The following is a 22,056-nucleotide window of genomic DNA, read 5'->3' as shown; positions in this document are numbered from 1 at the left end:
GAATCTGAGGCAGGAGGATCTCAAGTTCCAGAGCAGCTTAGAGTTGTAGAGTGAGACTTTGACTCAATAAAGCAGAAGAGAAAGGAGGGACCTGAGAGAACAGTTTTTTGTAGATTTTTTGGTATTTTGTTTTGTTTTGTTTTGTTTTGTTTTTGAAGACAGAGTTTCTCTGTGTAACAGCCCTGGCTGTCCTGGAACTCACTTTTGTGTGAGTGCTGGGATTAAAGGTGTGCACCTCCATCGCCCAGCAGAGAACAATTTTTAAATGTAATTGAAAAAGATCATGTATTTGTTCTACATGAGGAAAAAGCAGCCACACACAGGCAAAAATATTGGCACAAATGCTTCATAAGACCTTAGAGAGAGGACACTTTCTCCCATATTGCTCAGGTCATCTCTAATGAGTGTTGTCAGAGGGTACAGAGGCCCTTGACTGTGTATGCACTGTAGGCTTGGGCTCTGATTAGTGCTGCAGAGACCATTGCCTGCCTGACTGCCTACCTGGGGAGAGGATGGGGAGATGCTGTTAAGGGTGGGAAGTAATGACAGTAGCCAGTGAGAAGCAAGAACGGAGCTCCCATCCTCGCTCCATGGGAGGACTTGCTCTTTCTAGTCTCAGGACCAGTGTCAGCACCTTTCCTTGGGGTCCTCTCCACTTTTGCCTTGGCCCCAGCCTTTTTTCAGTCTTGACACATCTTCATCCTTATTAATTCCCAAGAGACCAAAAGTAAGACACAATCCAGACTCCACACAAGACCTGCGAATATGACATGTCTTACCTCCTGTGCTCGAGAACCCAAGTTCTTTGTGACCAGAAAGGGGCTGAGCCTTGGCTTTCAGCTCTCTGTCTTAGCTGCCTGTGCCACCACAGGAGGCTTCAGAGCTGTAATTGGTCTGAGAAGCCAAGAGGTACAGAATTGGCATGTCATGATCCTAATTGTGTTCTACTGTTAAGTAGCCCACGTCCTATAGGACAGCAATTCTCAACCTGTGGGTCACAACTACTTTGGGGGTTGAATGACCCTTTCACAGGGATCACATATCAGATATTTACATTATGATTCATAACAGTAGCAAAAATTGCAGTTGTGAAGTAGCAATGAAATAATTTTATGGTTGGGGATCACCACAGCCTGAGGAACTGTATTAAAGGGTCACAGCATTAGGAAGGTTGGAGAGAGTCCCAGAAGCCAGGCCTGGATGCTTGTTTACCAAAAGGCAATATTATTCAGCCCAGAGATAAATGCATGGAGAGAGAAAACAAGGGGTGATAACAAGAAGGGGGATGGTCTGTTGGCCAGATTCATCCGGTCCCTCCACCTTGAGAGCTGGTCACCCCAATGGCGCCATTCCTGAACCTTCTCATGGTGTACTTCTTACCTCCTCTCACTGGGCCCTCCTCTGTACTTTCTGCTGCCTCTTCCTCTTGAGAACCTGTGCCTGTGCCTCCCTCAGTGTGTCTCCTCTAGGCCTTGCTTGTCTCAGTTTTCTCATCTTTGGAGGCCTGGAGTCCTCCAAATGAAATTGGAAAAGATCATGTATTTGTTCTACATGTGCCGCAGCCACTCAGCACAGTCTCAGCCAAAGAGCTGCACCAGGACCTGGAATTCCACCTTCTCAGGTCCCTCGACCTGCTCCAAGTACCTTTTAGACCTCTCCTAATCTGCTCCCAGAGCAACTGGGTTTCATTAAAGTGCATCTCTCTGCACACTCAGATCTGTTGGAAGCTGCTTTACTATTGCTCCCTGTCATTGGTCATTTGTCATTTCTTTTCTAATAAGCTCTGCATTGTCATGAAATGACACTCATGGTTCTGAATCCACATTTGCTGCTGTGGGGCTATTTCTAAACCAATAACCATTCACAAGGAGGCAGTGACATCCCCCGTGTCCAGGTTGGGTGTTGTCCTGTGGCTGCTGATTTTGTTGTTGTTGAGTGTATTTCTTTGCAGTTTTTGAGAAGAAAAAGAAGGGTGCATAGCAATAAAACACTGGAAAAGAAATGTAGTCCTGTCTGGGGTCCTCTTCATGAAGCTGTTTTCCTCAGGAAGCAGCTGTCTCCTAACTGACCCAGATAGGTCCTCTATCTGTGCTCTCAGCCAGGAGGAAGGAGACAGTTCATTGATTGTCTCAACATTTGGGGAACTTAAAACTAACTTGTAGCTTCCCAAGACAATCATTCAGTGAGGTTTACCCGCTTCAGGGAGAGAAGATAATACACTTGTGTTCACAAGCAAGAGCCGTAGTGAAAACCAGCACCTCTGCCTCTGCATGGCTAGGAGGCATTTCCCTTAGGGAATCTCAGGACCCCACCCTATAGTCCCATCTCCTCCTGTCAGTGGGATTCAGCCAGGACCCAGAGGAAAGGATCCAGATCTGCATGCAGTGCTCAGAGAGTAATGTCCTTTGTTGTTTTTTTCTGGGACATGGTCCACTGTGTAGCCCTGGCTGGCTTGGAATTCACCATATAAACCATACTGGCCTCGAACTCATGGTGCTCTACCTGCCTCAGCCCCCCAAATGCTGAAATCAACTCCTTCTAGTTGCTGAGCCTAATCTAGGGTTTTTGTCCCTAAGATCCCTGAAGAGCATGACCTGGAGAGTCAGATCCGTAAGGAACGAGAGTGGCGGTTCCTGAGGAACACTAGAGTCAGAAAGCAGGCACAGCAGGTCATCCAGAAGGGTAAGTGCACAGCGCCGCCAGGGAACAGGTCTTCTGCCAGACATAGTCAGGACCTAGCCAGTCCCCTTCAGCCTCCAAGGCACTGCATGCTGCTCTTGCAGACTAGCACACTGACTGGTAGAGGCAGCTGGAACAGGGAGGGATGGCATGAGGGGAGAGGAGCCCACCTCCTGGGGAGGGCTTCTCCTCAAGGACATTCCTGCCCTGGGGTCTCAGTAGAGGCCAGTCCCCACTAGCTGGTGACCTTCAGAGAAAGAGCACTTGTGCTCTTTGGCAGTTCCAGAAGGGCGGTGCAGGCCCTTTCCAGGCCCAGGGAACCCACATCTCACTAACCACCCACGATGTCCTTGAAGTGACCACTGGCTCCATTCCTCCAAACCTCGGCGACTGCGCCCTCACCAGACCTTTCCCAGACTTGTCAGCGTGCTCTGTTTGCCCCTTGCATGTTTTTGCTTCCAGCCTCATGGAGGAGGTGTTACTGATCAGCCAAGGACACTGTGTGTGCTGCTGTGGGGGCCCAAGAGCAAGCTCCTGTCAGCAGATTGCATAGTGTGTGTGTGTGTGTGTGTGTGTGTGTGTGTGTGTGTGTGTGTGTGTGTGTGTGTGTGTGTATGATTGCATAGTGTGTGTGTGTGTGTGTGTGTGTGTGTGTGTGTGTGTGTTTATGTTCTCCAGGCCAGGAGGCCGTGCAGGGAACAGGATCATCCCAAGTGCGGCAGGAATGAGGGCCAGCTTACCTCACCCTAAGACCAGGGCCCTTCATCTACTCTCTTAAGGAGTGTAGAGCAAGGCTGTTCCCAACACCCCCAGTGCAGTTCCATGGCTCTGAGGTAGAGGCCACTTCATGTCTCCAACCAATAGCCAAGTAGTTTTTATCACAGAGGCAGCCATGACTAAGGGTCAGTGTGGTCAGTCTCTGGCCTTCTCCCCAGTTCCACAAGTCACAGTTTTGACCATACCTCCCTGTCCTCTGAAATTTAGAAAATAATGATGACCAGTTACTTGTTAAGTAGGGCTGAGCCTCGGAAGACCAACTGCCCCTCCCACTGAAATAGAGGGCCATGCCAGCTTCAGCCCCAGGCCTGCCTCACTGAGGACCTCACTTCCTACACATCCGTGCTTGTGTTCTAGGATGTCGCCGCACCTATGATGCAGGCCCTTGGGTGTCCGTGGCACTGGTACAGTCCGTGCTCCCTCTGTTGACTCCTCATGCCTCCTTGTAGGCGCTGGTGTCTCATAACTGTGTGCAGCCCAGTAACCACTGCTCGGGGATGTGCAGCCGGCAAGCACACTGTCCACAGCACCCTCTCTGCGCCCTCCTAGAGAGCACAGGCCCTCTCAGAGCTCCCTGTCCTCTGCACTCTCCTAGACAGTGTTTCCCAGAATTGCAGGCCAGCGCAGCTAGGGCAGGTTACTTTCCTGACACGAGTTTAGAAACTAGTTTGGAAACCCGGCCCACACAGTAACATGTCTAGGGAGGCAACATTGACTGGCATTTCTGTTCAGCACTGAGGCATACGTTCAGAATACAAAGACAGGTGGGGCTGGGAGATGACTCACTCCATAAAGTGTTTGCCACACAAGTACGAGGACCCGAGTCTGAGCCCCAGAACCTACATATAAAAAGCTAGACACTGTGCTACATATTCATAATTCCAGCATTGCTGAGGCAGACAGGTATTACTGGCCGGCCAGCCTAGCCTAATTGGTGATCCACTGTCTCAAAAACAAGTAGATAGCTCCTGAAGAGTGACACCCAGGTTGACCTCTAACACACACATGCACACACACAAGACAAATACTCTTTGTAGTCTTTATGAAAAAGAGATACGTTTATCAAAAGCACACAACAGAGGGTGCAGTAACCTGGTGGTAGAACACTCACATCATGGGGCTCAACACAAAAGTGAAGTTAGTGAATGACCTGGAAGCTCATTCGGTAAGACGGAGACACAGGTAACTCAGTGCTCAGTGGCTGCAGTGCATTCTTCCAGTCACCCAGGTTCAGGATCTAGATTCAGTAGAAGGTTTTATTTGTTTGACATCCAGGTATGAACTGGGAAAGGTGTCAGCAGGAGAGGTGGGAAATGATGCCTACAGGTTGGATGGAGCTGACTGCAAAAGTACAAGTCAGGCCCCAGGAGATGGGCTCTAGGGAAGACCAGAAGGCATTCTTTAAGTCCCTGGTCATCATTGGCTTCCCCAAGACATGGTGACCCAGGCCACCTGCTACACACAGCTGTTTGCATATATGCAAAATGCTTTGGCTGGTAGCATCTTCCAGTGCTCAGAACCTTACCACCCTCCTGGAGTCTTCAACAACAAGAAAAACATAACCAAGAATGAAGGTGCCCAGGTTATACACTTGTTCCACTGCAAACCAGGCACCCTCCTCCTCCAGCAACACCATCCCCAGCCATTTTCCCTCCCTACCATGTGTTCTGGGAAGAGGAACCAGAGGACAGACACTGTCTGCAGAGCTGCCCACCTGGCTGAACGGTGTGAGTCTCTCAATGTTGCCATCCTAGAGCCCCCTATACAGCAAGGGGCACAGACCAGGGGAAAGAACCCATCTCAGAGACACCCAGGAGCTGGCTTCTGCCAGCACTAAACCCACCACTCTCCATAGGATCACAAAGGGGCCTCCTGGCTAGACCAGAAATCTTTCCTCTGTCCACCCAAGAGCTATGTTCACTGGCTAAAATGATGTGATCCCTGAAGCACCTTTCCAGATACCCAGAGGTCCGTGCAGGTATCTGGGGCCAAGGCAGAAGGTGCTGTCTCCGTCCTTGGTGCTGCATCTGGGAGGTAGTGTGTACTCTGAGTAAACTTCATTGCCCACCATACTATATCTGCAGCTGCCTAGACTCTGCATCCTTTGCTGCAAGCCAGGAGGGTGTATATCTTCAGCTAATGTGTGGGACCTGGTAAGAAAACCTGTCTTGTGTCCTCCACCCCTGTGATTTCTTGGCTAGCTGCTTCCCAGACTGAAGGCCCTGGGCCTTCTTAAGAAATGGTACCCACACCCTTCTTCATCCTGAAGTTCTTAGTACTCTCTCCAGACTCAGTGAAGTTCCTCTACTCTGAACATTGCTGTGTGTAGTATAATAAGCATTGATCAAAGGCATGCCATTGTCTAACTCTGCCAGGAGCTGTGAGACGGGGCCAAGGAAAAGCATAGACCCCAGAGTTTTGGATGTACGGAGCTAAAGCTACCCATTTTCCTTAGCATGTACTTCCAGCCCTTCTCTTTGGTCCCTGCTTTTCCCCTGCTTCGGCTCTGGTAAAGGTAATGTCAACGTTGCTATAGATGAGAACTTAGCTCCATTATCTCTTACAGGCATCACCAGACTGGATGATCAGATATTTCTGAACAGAAACCCTGGCGTCCCCTCTGTGGTCAAATTCCACCCCTTTACACCATGTATAGCTGTTGCCGACAAGGACAGCATCTGGTAGGCATGGCTTCAGTTCACCCTGGTGTCTTCTCCCTCCATTGCACCTCTTATGAGGCCCACCCAATCCCAGACTCACCTGGGCTGCATTACTAAAGGACAGGACAGGTAGGGGACTTTCTCCTCACCTATTCTACAGAAGCAAATGAGTTACAGAGGATCCCTGGGAAAGAATGGGATTTTAAAATTTCTAACAGGTTCAGATGTGGGAAGAGACTATCCACTTTAGCTTTATTAAATGCTGTAGATCTCCTTTTTTGTCCCCCTTCTTTCTTTTGTTTTTTAAGTTGTGGTAAACTGTATGTAACAGGAAACGGGCCATCTTAAACATTTTTTTAATTTTTATTTATTTATTTATTTTTTGCGGAGCTGAGGACCAAACCCAGGGCCTTGCGCTTGCTAGGCAAGCGCTCTACCACTGAGCTAAATTCCCAACCCCTAAACATTTTTTTTTTAAAGATTTATTTATTTATTATGTATACAGTGTTCTGCCTACATGCATGCTTGCAGGCCAGACGAGGGCACCAGATCTCATTACGAATGGTTGTGAGCCACCATGTGGGTGCTGGGAATTGAACTCAGGACCTCTGGAAGAACAGCCAGTGCTCTTAACTGCTGAGCCATCTCCAGCCCCCATCTCAACCATTTGCTATCAATGCATATGCATACTGTGAAGGCCAGCCCCACCGCCACCTCCAGAATGTCCTTGGTCTCCCATACTAAAACCACACACTGAACACTAGTCCCTTTCCTCAGGTGCCATCAGCACCATCGTCTTTTTGTCTCTGAACAGATGCCTCTAGGGAACTCCTGCAAGTAGAATCTTAATGGTATTTGTCCTTTTTGACTGACTTCTTTTACTTTTACCTAATGGTTCACTCATACTGTAGCATACATCAGTATTTCCTCCCTTTTGGGCCTGGTAATTTAATATTCTGTTGTAAGGATCTCCCACACTGCTCGACTGTCCAGGGTGCTTGGTTGCTTCTGTGAACACTGCTTTCAGTTACTTGGGAACATAGCAGAGGTGGAGTACCGAGTCGTTGTCTGTGACTACACTGTACCCTCCACCAGCAGTACACAAGCTCCTCACCCACACTGGCCAGTTTCTGCTCTGACTGCAGCTACCTCATGGCTGTGAGGCAGTGTTCCACTGGGGTTTGGGTTGTTTCCCTAGTGACTTGTCTTTCTGTCACCTCTCTTATTCCTTCAAGTTTTTGGGACTGGGAGAAAGGAGAGAAGCTGGACTATTTCCACAATGGCAACCCTCGGTACACCAGGGTCACCGCCATGGAGTACCTGAATGGCCAGGACTGCTCCTTGCTGCTGACAGCCACAGGTGAGCGGGGCTGGTATGGCTCCTAGGCCCGGGGGACATGTTTTTTTCTGTTTCTCCTTTTTTTTACAAAACACTGCTCACAAGAGTCCCCTTCATTCTGAAGTGTGACATTTGTGAGGGAAAGGGCTTGACTATAGGGCAGGATGTTGGTCAGGGCTCTAGGACCATCTTTTCACCAAGCATTCCTGGCCCTTCCATGTCCTGGAAATGCCTTGTCAGTCTCTAACCTCCTAACCTTCATGGCAGACCCACATGGGCCCCAGATAACACATGAAAGCAAGGGAGGACATCCTAGGCCATAGTGTCCACAAGGGCCCATGTTGCCCTAACCTTTGGACCCATCAGCTCCCCTCCTCCCATGACCAGAGAGGCTCCCAAGCCAGGTCTGTCCATCTTTGCAGACCAGCTTCCTTCTACCTGAAGGTGGATGAGGAGCGGTGTTTCAGAGACAGGAATGGCTCTCACTCTGTTCTCTTGTTTGTCTTTTCACCTGAAATATCTTATATCATGCTCATTTTTGAACGGAAGTCTCTGAGTCACTTTCCCTAGGTTGACAGTTGGTTTATTTCTTGTTGTTACTTTGTGTTGCGTCCCTTTGTTTAAGACAAGGTCTCACGTAGCCCAGTCCAGCCTCAAGTTCACTATGTAGCCAAGAATGACCTTGAACTCCTGATCCTGTCTGCCTCTGTTCCCCAAATTCTGGGATTGCAGCTGAGTGTTGCTCTGCCCAGTCACATAGTGCTGGGAACTGAACCCAGGGCTTCCTGTGTACAAGGTAAGCACTCTGCCAGTTGAGCTGTGTTGCCCAGCTACAGTTGTTTTAGCTCTTTAGAAACATGGTTCCTGGATCGGGCATGGTTCAGTGGTAGAGCTCTTGCCTGGCATCACAAGCCCCGTGTTGTATCCCAAGCACCACAAAAACTACACAGATAGAATCATACCAGCATGACGACCTCCTGCTGATGAGAAGCTGTTGTCAGGTAGAGAGGTGATGGCAAGACTAACGGAGGGACCCTGAGCCCACAGTCCCAGGCTTCTCTGTCCTCATCCTGGGCCTGGACTTGGTGTCTACGCCACTAAGACCACTGATAGTTCCCATGTCTTGAGCATGACTTGCGAATACATGGTTTATTGTACACACTTCAAAGGAGAAACAATGCACAGAAAATTAGTGTGACAACCCTCCAGTCCAGCCCTGAGTGATGCAGTGATACCCAGAGGCAGGACTCATAGATAGCAACTTAGTGTGACAACCTTGCTGTCCAGCCCTGAGTGGTGTAGTGATACCCAGAGGCAGGACTCACAGATAGCAACTTAGTGTGACAACCCTGCAGTCCATCCCTGAGTGGTGTAGTGATACCCAGAGGCAGGACTCATAGATAGCAACTGGAGGGGCACATGTGGGTCCCAAGTCCACTAGCCCAGGGCACAGTCGGCTGCCACATCCACTGACAGGGGAAGGACAGTGAGTGGGTGCTGGCTTCCTGCAGATGCTCCCTGAGAGTGAAGTTCTCTTGAGAGCCATGGAGGCTAGCTGGTCACAGCCTCGGTTGCTTATCCAGAAAACCAATGTGCAGAAACTCAACAGTCACTGGGGTCAGAGCCAGGAGATCCTGTTGGGATATAGTCACTGGAAGGGTCACTTGTTGCTAGCGTCCATGGCTCATGTTGTTGAGGTACATTGGAGACCATTGTCTGCTGAGCTGCTTGGAGTCTGGGCTTTTCTGGCCTGACAGAGCTTCCCTTGTCTTTGCAGACATTGCAGTCCCTCCTCCTTGTTGGTGTAGGCTGCCTGTTCCCCGGGGCATTGCTGCTTACACCCAAGGACTCACTTCAATGTCGGCGCATTCTGGTGTCAGGCAGGATGTTGAGCAGGAGTGCCTCCATCTTGTTTTCTTGTTTGTTTTGTTGTTGTGAGTGTTCACTGCACTGACAGTGTGTGGCCCTAAAAGTCACTGTCTAGCAATGTCACCTCAGGACCAAAGCCAGTCCTCTGACCCACAGCATCAGAACTGTCCAGAAGTGACCTATGCATCATGGGGTTAGGAACCCTCAAGGTTCCTTAAAGAGAGGTTGGGGTCAGATTGAGATTCTCAAGGCACCAAAGAGGAGGAAGTGGAGAGAAAAGGAAGAAAATGAAGGGGAAAGGCATCGAAGTGCCTGGTGTCCTCTGGAGTCATCCTCTCAAAGGAGAAGCTACAGAAAGGCCTCTTTCTAAGTCTCTAAAAGCAAGGCAGATGGGGGTCTCATGCATTTCTGTCTGGAGAGCCAAGCAACCATCCTCTCTAACCTTAGGTCAGGCTGATAGGTGCACAGAAACCAAGGGCAGTGTGGACAAGGTGAAGGCCCCAAAGCTTTGTCCTCTGGAAAAACTAAGTTTCCCACTGAGAGACTAGACTAGAGGGAAGAGCGAGGAAAGTGATTCAGCTTTTATCCAGCTTCTCTGTCTCCAAGAGAGAGTGATCCATGCTGCTGGCTCTGAAGAGAAGTGGCCATGCAGCCAAGCCACTGATATGTGGCTTGTGGTTTCCAGTGCTAGGATCTATCATGGCCCCATCTCCCTTTACCTTTTACTGATTGCTCACATCAGAATAGCAGGACTAGGCATCCAGAACACTACGTCTGTGTCTTAGAGATAGGGGTGGGGCACACCTCCAGGGCACAGGGTCATACTGCTTTTCTCCTTCCCTAGATGACGGTGCCATCAGGGTCTGGAAAAATTTTGCTGATTTGGAAAAGAATCCAGAGATGGTTACTGCATGGCAGGGGCTCTCAGACATGCTGCCAACAACACGAGGTGGGTCCAGCTCTTAGACATGATGCTGATAGCACAAGGTGGGTCTTTGGCTCCTCAGGAGAAGGCCATCTAGAACTGTGGAAGACATAGTTGTGATGCGTTTCCAAAATCATCAGTGGTCTCCCCTAGAAATCACAAGAGTAGGTAACTCTCAAAGATGCCAATGCTCTGCCATGTTCTCAGTTTGACCAAGTTGTAGGCAGCACTGCGGTGGCCAGATGTGGCTCGGAAAAGAATTGCTGCTGGCTGAGCGTGAAGGCTGCATGGTGTCCTCCTTGTGCCAGCTGTGTGCTTTCCCAGGACCACTGAGTGGTGATCTCCATCTGGGGGAGAAGTCCAGCCACACTCACAGCTGCCTGGACTGGTGGGACCTGTGGCCTCCAGAATTATGATAGGAAACCTGAGTGGCCTGTGGTTTCCTTGTAGAAGTCTAAGCCGACTGAGATGAGGAAGGAGTGAAGTTCAGAGGGTCCACATGTGGTGTCAGCTTTCCCAAGAAATGCTCAGGGACTGTACCTTGTAGCTGGCCCTCAGTCATGCTTCAGGAGGTGCTCTGACTGTGGCTATGTGCCTCCTGCAGCATTGAGGACCGGGGATGAACTAGCTCCTGCACCCATTGCTTCTGCTGAGTTAACGTCCCATGGGTACCAGGGGACTTAAGCATTAATGCTTTGTTGCCTTGGGCACCTTGGGTACAGAAGCTTGCTTTATAAACACTTTGCTCTGATGGCAGTCCATGCCCATGTAGACAGTGACCTTTGGAGAATTCCTGAGAGCTGAGTCAAGCTGCCCACTGGGCATCCTCCTGCCTCAGTCCCTCAGTATCTGGGATGATGGGCACATGTTATTGCACCTAGCTGAGAGCTCGTTTCAATGCTAGGGGTACGGGTGGCCCATGGCCTGTACAGAACCCCTGCTTTTCCTAAGAGAACTAGGACCTTGGTGTTCTGATTGGTCTGGAGGCCACTGAATTTGTACTATTTGTGCCTCAGAATTGTAGAAGATGTATTTGGTGGACAGAGATTCTAAGTCCTGTGATTCAGTGCCATGGGTGGGTGGAGCATGTAAGGTTCTGGGAGAGCACAATGCTCATCTGAACATTATTACACCAGCCTGGCCTTACATGAGTGAGGGGGACGCCCAGGATGCCCCCATCTTGTCTGAGCCACTGTTTGACATAGTGACCCACTCTGTTTCCCCAGGAGCTGGGATGGTGGTAGACTGGGAACAAGAAACTGGCCTCCTCATGAGCTCAGGGGACGTGCGCATTGTCCGAATCTGGGACACTGACCGTGAGACAAAAGTGCAGGTAACCACGCCAGGCCCCAAGCTTCGTAGAACCAGACTGCCCACGCTCCCGCTCCACAAAATAGATCTCATTCCTGTCAAAGAGAACCAAGACCTGTGGCCTCCAGGCAAGCACAGTCGGGGACTGCTGCCCAGCTGTCTGTCTACAGGGAGACAGACGGGAAGATGGCATCTTGCTGCCAGGCGAGAAGCTAATTACCTCTGGATGCACAGTGATTGTGGCACTTTGACCCTGCATTACAGCATAATTAAGCCTGTGCTAATCCAAATTATTTCCAAATATGTTTTCTCCGTGCAAATTAGGGAATATCAGAAATCAGTAGGGTGAACTATCTTAAATGAGAACGGTTAATTGCTTGACCATCTGTGTCTTTTCTCCCCCCTGTGGTGCTGGATGCAGAAGGCAGGGCTTCATGTATGCTGAGCACCTCCCCAGCTGCCACCAAGTGAGAACTCAGCCCCTTACTTAAATCATCTCTCATTTGCAAGATTGTTTGTTTTTGAGACATAATACTACTGTGTAGACCAGTCTGGTTCCAAGTTTTTCATTTTAATAGAGTGCATTGGTTTTGCCTTAGATATTTGGGCTTCCTTGCTGGAGTCCAATTGCACCTACCTCCTTTGGGTCCAAGACAAAATCACAGATACTGTTTTTGTTTTTTGGTTGTTTTTTTGTTGTTGTTGTTGTTTGGGTTTTTTTTTGTTTTTTTTTTTTTTCAGAGCTGAGGACCGAACCCAGGGCCTTGCGCTTGTTAGGCAAGTGCTCTACCACTAAGCTAAATCCCCAACCTCAAGAATTAAATCTTTTTTTTTTTGGTTTTTCGAGACAGTGTTTCTCTGTAGTTTTGGTGCCTATCCTGGATCTCGTTCTGTAGCCCAGGCTGGCCTCAGACTCACAGAGATCCACCTGTCTCTGCCTCCCGAGTGCTGGGATTACAGGTGTGCGCCACCGCCACCCGGCAATCACAGATACTGTAAGGACATCACATAGGTAGCTGAGGGATGTCTGTCTGACCAGTGCCCAGAGTGCCACAGAGCAGAGCCTGTCCTCAGCATTCTCCAAACCTGCCCTGCCAAAGGGGGGCATGGACAGCTGTGGATATCTCTGCAGAGCAAAGGGGCAGAGACAGGCAGGAATGACAAGAGCTGACATAACTTGAGACCTGTCCATCAACATCTCCTAGATGCCTCCATGACATCCTCAAGCCCCACAATGCCACCAAACAGTTGAAGTACAATACTGTCTTTCAGGGTCCCTGTCCATGTGGAGAGATAGTGCCTGATTGTTCCTATTTCGGAGGGGCGGGGGGCTGTGTGGGACCCTTGGGGTCCCTGCAGGTGCAGTGCCTCCTTGGGTGCCATCACATCAGCTGCAAAAGGGGGAACCTGGCTCTTTAACAACTCCCCCTTCAGAATCCGCCCCCCATTCCCATGAGTTCCTCTGAGGCTTGCCCCATCTGATTAGAAAGCACCTTCCCCTCTGAGGCCCGTTTCCAGCTCCCGTTCCTTCTCGCTCCCATTCATCACCCCCCTGCCCTTCTGCAGTATTTATGGCACCAAGGGGAGCAAAGAAGCAGTTCCTCAGCTCTTCCCTGACTAATTAGGGGTTTGAAGAGAGACCTAACGAGGCTCCCTCCCTGCCAAAATGTGCTTCGTCTTTCTTTTCAGGAAAAGGAGATGTTGCTGGGAAGTTTAATTGGCCCTGAGAACCAGGCATCCCCACAGTTGCCTCCAGGCTGTGCCCGGACATGGGCTCACAGGCTCTGCTCATCCTGGCCTGTAGGTACAGGCGCAAGGCAGACACTCCAGTAGATCAGGGCATACCTGATGCCATGTAGCCCTGCACTACCCTTGACCTAGTTCCTCTGGCCTGTGATAGCCTTGTAGGTAGAGACCTGTTTCTCAGCCTGAGGGAAATGGATATGTCCACAGAAGATGCTGCGGCCAGCTGGAAGCCCCTCCTCACTGCTCTTTGTTTGGACTTAGGATATTCCCACGGGTGCTGACAGCTGTGTGACAAGTCTGTCCTGTGATTCCCACCGCTCACTCATTGTGGCTGGCCTGGGCGACGGCTCCATCCGAGTCTATGACAGGAGGATGGCACTCAGTGAATGGTAACTGCCACACTTCCCCTCTCCTCAGTGCTATTCAAGCTCCTTCCAGATGGCAGAGGCCCCCCACTACCAGGAAAGGGTCCAGATTTCTCTGTGAGCATGAAGCGTCTTCAGCAGTTCACAGCGGAGCTCTGACATCAGGCAAGAGGACAGCTCCTGGGGCTGCAGAGCCAGCTCAGTGGGGTCAGCCTTTGCCCTTCACTGCCTGGCTCGTGTGTCTTCGTCCTCCATCCTTGCCTGGCGTCCAGTTGTCTCATAGCCCTGCATCCTGCTTCTCAGAGAAGACCTCTTCAAGCTGACCCCACAGAGACAGAGGAGCAGAGAGGCCTTCTCACTAAGCTGCCATCTAAGGCAGGGCTACTAGGCCTTCCTCAACCCAAAATGGCACCCAGACTTCAAGGCCAGACCGGGGAATTGGAGGCTAGACAGATGAGGGGAGTGACCTAGTACAGCCTGCCTAGTGGCTCCAACCTGAGTATCCTCCTGAGGCTCTGCCCAGGGGCAGGGCTGCCAGGTCCAGTTCACACCTGTTCCTCCTAGCCCTCCCTGCAATACCCTGAGCAATGGGGGAAGAGTACCTGGGCTGGGCCAGTCCTGACCATACCTTCCTCCTTTAGCCGGGTCATGACTTACCGAGAGCACACTGCGTGGGTGGTAAAGGCCTACCTGCAGAAGCACCCTGAGGGCCACATCGTGAGTGTGAGGTAAGGAGCAAAATATGCATAAGACATTTGCAGTGAAAACATTATTTTCCCTCCATTTAAATATGTCCTTGATATTTAAACAGCTAGGGAATGTGGCATTTCAGGGCAGTAATTGACTCTGCTCTGTAAATGGCCAGAAAGGTCAGAGTGCAGAGCAAGAGGGTGTGTGTGTGTGTGTGTGTGCGTGCCTGTGTGTGTACACGCACCAGAAAATCTAAGCTGGGCTGAATGAGATGGGCAGGCCGGTATGTCCCTCCTGCAGGTGGAGGGGCAGCAAAGCAAGATGCACCTGGCAACATATCCCCAAGCAGGCTGGCTGCCCCAGCAGACTGCCTTGTCGCCAGCCAGCCTCTGCACATAAATTCAGACCTGCTGCTCAGTAAATACTGTGCTGAGAGAGGCGAATCTTTATTTGCCTGTTAAAGAGACAGCAAAGCATAATTTACTGTTGCAAAGCCACCATTCCTTCCGAGTGATGTTCTTTCCCCTTATCTGTGGCGTGAAGCAGAGCCTAACTCTTGGAATGGACATTGACGCAGAAGGCTATGAGCCTAGGCAAGGCAGCTTGGCCTCCCTGTGGAGCTGGGTATCCACCAGGCTCCCTCTGCTGTCTTCTGCCCTCATGGGCTCCACTTCATGAGCTCCAGTCTCTGTGGCACTCTGCCCCTGCCCTTTCTCATAGCCTCTTCTCTAACCCTGCCATGTCCTGCTTTGAGCGAGCACAGCAGCTGTCTTCGGGATCAATCCTGGCCTTTTCCAGCTTAAGAGGGGTGCAGCTTGATGGGAAGCCAGCGGTGTGGCAGGATGGGGGGCTGTGGACATCACCTGGGAGCCCCTTGATAGGGGCCCTGGGAGTCTACATGGCTTTGGCCTTACCAGCATATGCAAATGGGCATGAAACTTCACAGGGCCAGTGCAAACATCCTCCAGAGCCAGGTCCCTCCCACAGGGCTCCAGATAGCATCCCTAAGGTTCAGCAAGCATCACTCTGGCCCTCTTTCGCAGTGTCAATGGAGATGTGCGCTTCTTTGATCCTCGGATGCCTGAGTCCGTGAATGTAATGCAGATTGTGAAGGGGCTGACAGCCCTCGACATCCATCCCCAAGCAAACCTGATCGCCTGGTAGGTACCCTGCCTCCATGCAGCCCCTGCTTCTGAGCAGAGTACTGTCAGAGTGCACAGCATCTAGGCTCTGTCCTCATGGTGCCTTTGGAGGAGGTTAGCTTAGAGGTATAACTGTACTACCATGAAATAAAAACAGAAGATCTCTCCCTGCCTTCTCCAGCCAGGAGAACAAACACCTGCCCTCAAGGCATCTCTGGGGACAGGCCTGGTTCTTACTGAGGGTAACAGATGAGTAGCCTCTTCTTACCTCAGGGTGACATACAGGTAGACCTCCTGGCTGTGGCCCCACATGCTGTAGCCACCCATCCCCAGCCAGGCTCTTGGCCTGTCTTCCTCCCACACCACAGGGAGACAAGCTAATATTCTGACCATCTTTTCCCCCCTGCCACAGTGGCTCCATGAACCAGTTCACAGCCGTCTACAACGGAAACGGGGAGCTGATCAACAACATCAAATACTACGATGGGTTCATGGGCCAGCGCGTTGGGGCCATCAGCTGCTTGGCTTTCCACCCACACTGGGTCTGTACCTTCACTCGGGGTCTCTGGGGGGAGGGGGAGGGGTAAAGTGGAGTCACCTGAGTGACTCGGAAGCCTGGACCTCACCTCCAGGCTCCAAGAACATAAAGAAGTGAAATAGGTCCTGGGGTCTCCAAATTATCGCCCTGCCCCCTAGAACCCAAACTCAATTCTTAGTACTCAGGTAAGAATAGACAACACAGGGGAACAGCTAGTGTCCTCTGGTTTGGGGGCACCCCTTCCCTCTTGGTGAAGGGGCAATAGATGAGTGTCACTGGACACCTTTCCATAATTGTAGTCACTCGTGTGGACTGTTAGGTTGGTTAGGATTTTGCAGAGTGGGTTTCATGGGAGCCTGTGTGTGCCTGAAGTGCATAGCAGCAGCTTCCCAGAACTGTCCCAGTGGGGCAATCCTGAAAGGAAGCTGCAGGGAATTGTGGGTAGTATGCAAATTGCCTGTAATGGAATTTGGATGATACATTATCCCTGCTAGAATCCGGCAGTTAATGGCCTTCATTTCTGTGCCTGTGTGGAGTTCCGAGGTGTTAGGGTAGTTAAGCCTCCCGGCTAGAGCTGGGCAGAGAACAAGCAGTCTGCCCTCTTCCCTAGCCCCAGTGCTGCAGCTCCTGCTGGAGCAGAGGCCCTGCTCATGTGTGTGTCTCTCTCTCCCTCACAGCCTCATCTGGCAGTAGGAAGCAATGACTACTACATCTCTGTGTATTCGGTGGAAAAGCGCATCAGATAGCGGCACCCAGGACTCCTGCCAGGCTGCAGCCACCCTCTGCTGTACATAGTGAACCAACTGCACTGCTTGGGTTGCAGTGCCCACCTACCTACCCACCTTGCAAACCTTGGCTCCCAATTTGGCCATGGCCAACTGAGGAGGGGGCTTGCACTTCTTTCTGTCTGTCTTCACTGTAATGTACAAGTCCAGAGCAGGGGAGGGTTTGATGCTGCTTCCCATCAAGAACCAGCACCCAGGCACCAAGGACCTCATGATGCCTCTCAGCACATCATGGTCCTTTTCTGTCCTGTTTTCTTCTGAGATTTTACAAAGGGATACATTTAGTTTTTCCATGTGATCAAAGCATTAGTCACAGGACAGATGGAGCCCTGTAGAAACACTGCGTTTGGGGCTCCTGAGAGCCGTGGCCCAGCCCCACTGTCCTCTCATGTGGACAGGAACCCCTCAGAGTAGGCTGGGCAATGCTGAAAAATGGAAGAAAGCAATTGAGGAGGAGAGGGGAGGCCTCTCCTGCTACCCAAGTATGGAAGTCTGAGCCTGGCCCTCGTAGGGCACAGAGGCAGCCCAGCACACCCACCTCATGGCTGGGTATGTTATGATGGTGTGAGGAAAGGCCCCCGCCTGCACAGCTAGACCTCTGAGGTCTAGTCTGGGCTCCTAACATGAACTGGGTTACAGGAAAGGACTCTGTGGCTGCAGACAGATGAGGCAGATCCGTAGAATTAGCTGTTGCCTCAGCCTGCCAGGCTCATTCTGAAGTGCTTCTCTCCCATAGGGCAGTAGCAGTGGCCACGGCCCCTAGCTCCCTGTGTGTGCCACACACGGGCACACAAGCATGCAGGCACGCAGCCTCCCCATCCATGCCCAAGCACATATGGGTGCCCTGGTCTTCCTGTCTGTGCACACTGAGGGTGTGCACATGTGCGGGTCCACAGTCTCCCCTCCTGCACATGTATGAGCACTGTGGCCTGCCACAGGTGCACTCACATGCTGGCCTCACACTCATCACACACACACACACAGGTTCAGAGACTGCATTGGACCCTAGAGGCATGTGGGCAGCAACAGCCCCATGGATGGTGTGACTAAGGTTGCATGATGCAATCTGTGATGTGGAAGAGTTTCTCAGCAGTGTCCTGGTGTGCTGTCATGTGTCTGTGTGCACGTGAAAGTGAGGGGCCATGGACATTTCAGCCCTGGATGGAGCACAGCATTGCTGAGGAGTTGCACACAAACAGGGCACAACAGTAATGATGTTTTGAAAAGCATTTTCCGTTTTCCCTGGGAATCAGGATCTTTCAGAGGAGGACAAAATGGCTTAATCAGGTCTGCCACCAGGAGTCCACACAGGTTGGTACAGTGAGGGCAGAGGCTGGGTCCCTGTGCTGTGCTCAACGGATCTGTTTTAGTCAAGAGCATCTTCCTTGTGAAAGGATCCCTGCAGGCAGTCCTGGGCTGACCACAGGGCCAGATGGGGCTGGACAAGCAGGACAGGAGACCCTTGTATCAGGAGGAAGGCTCATCCACTTGGCCAGACAGCAGCTTGGAGTCAGGAAGGCCTTGGGACCACCTGACATCCCCAGGAGCCCACTTGCCCAGTTGTGCAGAGCGTTCCAGTGGGGGACACGCTGGAACCTTCCAGCAGCTGGACTCCAAATGTGGTCCAGCTCAGTCCCTGTCTAGCTGGTGGTTCTGTTTTGGTGCACGAGGCCACCTGAAGGGTTGAGTGACCTCCCTTCCCTGGTGGAGCTGCAGTGCTTGACCCTGCCCACGGGCTGGGCCTTCACAAGTCTGATGCGAAAATTCAATCATGAAGCTAACTAAGGCTCGAGAGAGCGCTGGCCTAGAGTTCATTGTCTCTATTTATTTTACCCAAATGAGAGTTGAAAAGGACTGACAAGACGTGGGACTGCGATGAAGCTCAGAGCAGTGACAAGCAGCAAGTGTTAATAAAGAATAAAGCCGTGAGAAGAGACTGCGCCTCCTGCTAGCTGAGAATGTGCAAGGGTGGGGTGAGCTGGGCCCCAAAGGGTTTCTGCATTCCCCACTCCCTTGGGGTGGGACAGTCTTGACCCAAAACAGCTATAAGTGAACGCCCCAGGACAGGGCCACTGTATCTAGCCCTCCTGGGCCTGGGTGGAAAGGAAGAGGTGGTGGTTGCCATGGATACATTGAGGCATCGGGACTGGGATTCCTCTGCTAACTCAAGCTTGTCGTTAATAAGGTTGCCCCACATTGACACAGACCAGCTTCGTGTGGTCGTCCCCATTTTCTTTTTTTTTTTTTTTTTTTTTCGAGACAGGGTTTCTCTGTGTAGCTTTGCGCCTTTCCTGAAACTCACTCTGTAGACCAGACTGGCCTCGAACTCACAGAGATCCACCTGGCTCTGCCTCTCGAGTGCTGGGATTAAAGGCGTGCGCCACCACCGCCCGGTGTTCCGTTCGTCCCCATTTTCTATTAGCATTGTTGCCTCTCTAGGCAACACCAAGTACTTCTGCAGAGGGTGAGTGCGTGTGCAGCCCTGGTCTTGGTCCTGAGGGGCCAGGCAGCAAACTAGCTATGGACATGTGTCCAGAGGCCCAGTGTTCCTCCAGGCCAAACACCTCAGCCCTCAAGTGTAAGAGCATAGCCTGCCAACCAGGGAGAGCCAGGGGGCTCCCTCTGCAGGTCTCATGCTGGTCATTGTGCCAGATGGGGCCTCCACCACCTACTGCACATGTCTACATCCCCATCCTCCAAAGCCTCAGCAAACACCCACCCCCACCACCCCCATGCACAGAGGCCAGAAGAATTAACCTGTTGTGTCATACTGAATTGATTACTGGTCTGGTCAGAACCCACATGTTCCCAGAAAATGGAAAATAGCATCTCAGGTGTGGAGGGCAGAGACCTCAGAAGACCAAGAGCATAGGAAGGGAAGGGGTGGGGGGAGTCTAAAGGATTGAGCTATCTCTCCCAACCCATATGTTGAAGCCCTGATCTCTCCCCTCCCCCCAGCACCTCAGCATGACTGTATATGGAAACAGGGTCTTTACACAGGTCATCAAGTCAAGATGAGGTCATGGGTGGCAGTAATCCAGTCCAGCTGTCCCTTTGAGAAGAGAACAGGACACAGACCCACGGGGATGGCAATGCGCAGGCACAGGGAGACTTCATGCCTCAGGAAGAAGCAGTCTGGGCACACCCAAGCTTGAGACTGACCTCCCAAGACTGCTTACCCAGTGTCAAACACTCTTGTCAGTGGTGACTGGCCATAGTGGCCTGGTGTGTGAATGTCGCTAGCACTTCCAACCAGTGTCCTGCCCTTGAAACTCGCTCCGCACTGCCATCCACCCATGTCTCTTAGAAGTCAGGCAGTAATCACAGGTGCTGTGGGCTTCCAAAATGGCATGGTACCAGGGAAGTGTCTGTGGATCTTGTGTGGAAGAGCTTTTGACATGATAGAGCTAGGTCTGTGCTTCCTTGGCTAAGAGAAAGAACCTTCTGTCCACAGCTGGTCTGCCATGGCCTCCCTCTCCAGTGGCCTCAGACACAACTGCTCTGCTGCATCCTGTACCCAGGCCTCTATGTCCCAACCTGCCCTGCTCCCTCCATCTTTGAGAAGGAGCCTCACTCACCATCCCAATGCTGCCTGGCCCCTGCCTCAGCTATCCCTGGGCCCCCTTTAGTGGCCACCACGTGCCCTGGACCTGAGACTAGACCACACACTGGAAGATGATGGTACAATACAAGAGTGCCGTGCACAGCATGATATTGCTACAACAGTGGTGAGCTGGGCAAGAGCTGTAGGACTTCCTTCATTGCCTCTTGGGTCTCAGGAACATGTGTTTACATGTCACCCATGTCCTGGCATGAAACCAGGAGCCCTACATGCTCTACCCACCCTCTTCTATCAGCCTGTATAGCATTCCTCCCCCCCACCAATTGTGCATGTTACCCATGACCTGTGAAAATAGGCCATCCACAGGTGACAGGAGAGTCTGCTCTCCATACCAGCCCACTCCTCTCCCTCACATGGCAGGACTGTAGCAAATTCAGAACAGACCAAGGCTCTACTAGAGTGCCAGGGACCCATCCTCCAGAAGTCTCTGAAGCCACCATGACAGCCCCTCAGTACTGTCATGCCACATGTACCTGCTAGGCCCAAGAGCTCAGCATCACCTGGGGTTCAGCATTGTTGATAGTCAAGTGCCCCTCATATGTAGCCAGGGAGGCTACCCACACCCTGACAAGCAGAACTGACAAATCTTTGGGAAGGGAACAGCATCTTACAACTTTACAGTCCTTCTCTAGTAGTGCTGGACATTTCCAGCTCTCAGGAGGGAATGTGGAGAAGCCTTTACCCAATGGTCTCAACCCAGAAGGCAGGCTCAGGGTGACTGGCCGTAGAGACAAGATCTACAGTCTCTAACCTAAGGGGCTAGGGCTCTGTATAGCACTGAGGGTCCTGACTCCTGGTGGGGGCAGGGGCAGAGAGAGATGAAGCCCGGAGAGCCACCATGTCCCTGCCTTTCTCTGGGGTTGTTTGCCCAACAGAATCATCCCTTCCGCCAGCAGGCTGTGCCTCACTCCCTTGCAGATGGTAAGGATAAGGAGGTATCACCAGCTGCAACTAGGGCCTCATCCACATTGGGGCTCGGCCACCTGTATCATAGTGGGGTTGAGACAAAGACTCTACTTGAAGTCAAACCAACCACTGCTCTCAAAAGCCCACTGTGAGCCGGGCGGTGGTGGCGCACGCCTTTAATCCCAGCACTTGGAAGGTACCAAGGCCAGCTTGGACCACAGAATTTCAGGACAGCCAAGGCTACACAGAGAGAACCTGTCTGGGGGGGAGGGAGCCCACTGTGTGGTGTATGAGTCACCTGTTGATGGAGCAGAAGCCACGTGAGTACAGGCTGCAGGCCAGCAGCCCCATCCTCATGGAAGACAAGGTGTCCCAGAGAGCCTACACACACTATCAGGGGAAGGGTCTAAACAGCTGCATACATGACAGGAAAGCCCAGAACTTGTTCTATGCTGTGGCATGAACTGCTAAGGGAGAAGAGGTCTATAGCATAGGGTGGCCCCTTCCCCCAGCTTGGGCTCTGAGCCCAGCTTCCCACTGGTAAAAGGGCCCCGTGATGTTTTTCTATGAACCCAGCCATCTGCAAGTCCCACCTTGTGGCCTATCAACAAAGAGGAGAATGACATCCCTCCCCACTCTGGCTCTACAGAGAAAGTAACCAGCAAGTGTCTAGAACCCACATGGGGCTTATTTTTATTTGTT

The 22,056-nt window shown here is 51.5% G+C and overlaps 1 protein-coding gene across 3 annotated transcripts in view; it reads left to right on the top strand.

The window, feature by feature from the left end:
- Rptor (regulatory associated protein of MTOR complex 1) overlaps window positions 1-18,762 on the top strand; it is a 347,185-nt gene extending 328,423 nt beyond the window's left edge. For all 3 annotated transcript variants that reach the window (XM_052755707.1, XM_052755706.1, XM_052755709.1), the window contains 10 exons: window positions 2,577-2,682; window positions 6,023-6,137; window positions 7,352-7,476; window positions 10,169-10,273; window positions 11,476-11,582; window positions 13,568-13,695; window positions 14,313-14,399; window positions 15,405-15,521; window positions 15,916-16,045; window positions 16,719-18,762. In XM_052755707.1, the coding sequence (XP_052611667.1) occupies window positions 2,577-2,682; window positions 6,023-6,137; window positions 7,352-7,476; window positions 10,169-10,273; window positions 11,476-11,582; window positions 13,568-13,695; window positions 14,313-14,399; window positions 15,405-15,521; window positions 15,916-16,045; window positions 16,719-16,787 (1,089 nt within the window). In that variant the 3' untranslated portion in view covers window positions 16,788-18,762. The remainder of the gene's footprint in view (window positions 1-2,576; window positions 2,683-6,022; window positions 6,138-7,351; window positions 7,477-10,168; window positions 10,274-11,475; window positions 11,583-13,567; window positions 13,696-14,312; window positions 14,400-15,404; window positions 15,522-15,915; window positions 16,046-16,718) is intronic.
- The last annotated feature ends 3,294 nt before the right edge of the window (window positions 18,763-22,056 follow it).

The sequence above is a fragment of the Peromyscus californicus genome, unplaced genomic scaffold (assembly GCF_007827085.1).
Source record: "Peromyscus californicus insignis strain IS unplaced genomic scaffold, ASM782708v3 Scaffold_3__1_contigs__length_106647218, whole genome shotgun sequence".
Classification (NCBI taxonomy): Eukaryota; Metazoa; Chordata; class Mammalia; order Rodentia; family Cricetidae; genus Peromyscus; species Peromyscus californicus.
This window is presented reverse-complemented; position numbering and strand designations above follow the sequence as displayed.